This window comes from Pygoscelis adeliae, unplaced genomic scaffold, assembly GCF_000699105.1.
Source record: "Pygoscelis adeliae isolate BGI_AS28 unplaced genomic scaffold, ASM69910v1 Scaffold227, whole genome shotgun sequence".
Lineage (NCBI taxonomy): Eukaryota > Metazoa > Chordata > Aves > Sphenisciformes > Spheniscidae > Pygoscelis > Pygoscelis adeliae.
The window spans coordinates 3,062,468-3,064,277 of record NW_008825100.1 but is presented as its reverse complement, the minus strand read 5'-3'; the positions used below and the strand labels follow the sequence as shown (position 1 = coordinate 3,064,277).

The following is a 1,810-nucleotide window of genomic DNA, read 5'->3' as shown; positions in this document are numbered from 1 at the left end:
GCGAGGGATTGCGTTGAGATTACGTTGCACCGGGGCAGGCGAGTGAGTGCGTCTGGGTCGTGCCATGCGCCTTGTTACAGCTCTCTGCGTCTCGGGCCTGTGCGTGGGAGCCAGCCCTCGCCCTGCCCGGGTGTCGATCTCTGCTGCTCCGTCCCCTTGCTCTGACCCTGCAGGGACGCTGGTCCCTTGGGGGCAGCAGCGGGGGCTGCGTGGGGGTGAGGAAGGGGCTGTCCCGGAGGCCCAGCATCGCGCCGTAGGTGCTGAAGCGTAACTTCACGTCGCGGCAGGAGCCTCACCTGGTCCTGAAAGTTCAGCTTGCCTGGAAGCAATTGCACCGGCTGAAAGCAGTTTAATTTACACCCAAATAATCCGTTTTAAATCAGCTTTTCTCGCTCATGCATTTATTTTACTTTATTGTAATGTCAGCACTTAGCAGTGAAGTAATGGCAGATCTCTGGAGAACTTCGCACAAGCAAGAAAGCACCATTATCTTGGTTTTACAGGCCCTGCTTATGTTGAGAACATATGTGGTGGTGTAATTACACTGATGTGATTAAATCAGTGCAAATCCTTGCTAGAGGGACATGCTGCACCACTGTAAAGCAGAGCTTATTATCAGTGCAGTTTAATTAAAATTACATTACTCGAGCTGTGCTGGTATAAGCCTCCGCTTAAAGTCAGGAAGTCACGTGAAGGCTTGTTGTTGTTTTGTTTTAAAGCAGATAAAGATTTGGAAACTGAAACAGGTGAGGCTGTGCCTCACCCAGGAGCATGCTGGAAGCGATGGGCTTGACAACTACTGTGTTTATAGTACTTTCTGTGAGGAAAGAGGTGTGGGTGCAAATTCAGGGGTCTTATTATTATTTTTTAATAGATTAAATTCTTTGTTTAAACCATAGTGACCACTTTGGAAAAATCCTAAATCATACTACGGCTTTACAAATAAATTAAGTAAAATGCACACTAAATTCTAGTAAATCTCTACCACATGGTTTTGGATTGTGATAATGGCTAGATGGATCAATGAATAACCATGGCATGTATAACTTAATTGGATTTTTTTTTTTTTGACAGGGTGTGGGCACTGTAAGAAAATGAAGCCAGAATATGAGAAGGCTGCAGAGTTTCTCCATGTAGCCAGTGATGTAAGCTAATTTCCTTTATTATATCCTTCAAATAATCAGTAATAAATAACTGGAGTAATAAAAGTGACTTTTCTCCCTACAACAAATTCAGCTGTTCTCATCCTCCCACAGGACCCTTCAAAATATGCTTCCAAAGTGCAGTTTCATCGCTAATGCATGAGCCCTGCCAAAGTCTTAGAAAGAACATTCTGTCTTGAACAAAAACAAAATGGAAAAATGTTTGTGTGTTCTGCTGTAGGCCTTATACATAATATGATCAAATCCAAAATGGATTTTTTTCCTCTTACTTAAAGGCATCGAATGTGAAGAAACATAGGCTTTTATTTATGAATTAGATTTGGAAAAAAACAAAGGGGGTTGATCCCTCTTTCAAATACCCTGGTTTTATGGTTGCATCACTCCATTAGCTTCATCTTAAGTGCTCCATCAGCATGGCTGGAGAAGAGAGACCCAATAATATAAGTATTAGTGTTATTGATTCAGTCTCACGCTATGTACGCCATGCAAGAGGAGAAGTAGGATTAGTCTCCCCCATACTTTAAGCATCTGCAGTGGAGACATCTAGAGTTCCTTTGTAGTTGTTGGAGAAGGAGGAGATGAGAAAAACAAAGATCAGATGAATCACACCCTACAAGTGTCTGTTCTCCTGTGACTCTAAAGGTGGT

At 43.0% G+C, this 1,810-nt stretch overlaps 1 protein-coding gene across 1 annotated transcript in view; it reads left to right on the top strand.

Annotated features, from left to right (window-relative positions):
- Nucleotides 1-1,810, top strand: part of PDIA5 (protein disulfide isomerase family A, member 5) — a 95,833-nt gene that overhangs the window by 61,807 nt on the left and 32,216 nt on the right. The window contains exon 12 of the mRNA XM_009327175.1: nucleotides 1,075-1,145. Within this exon, the coding sequence (XP_009325450.1) occupies nucleotides 1,075-1,145 (71 nt within the window). The remainder of the gene's footprint in view (nucleotides 1-1,074; nucleotides 1,146-1,810) is intronic.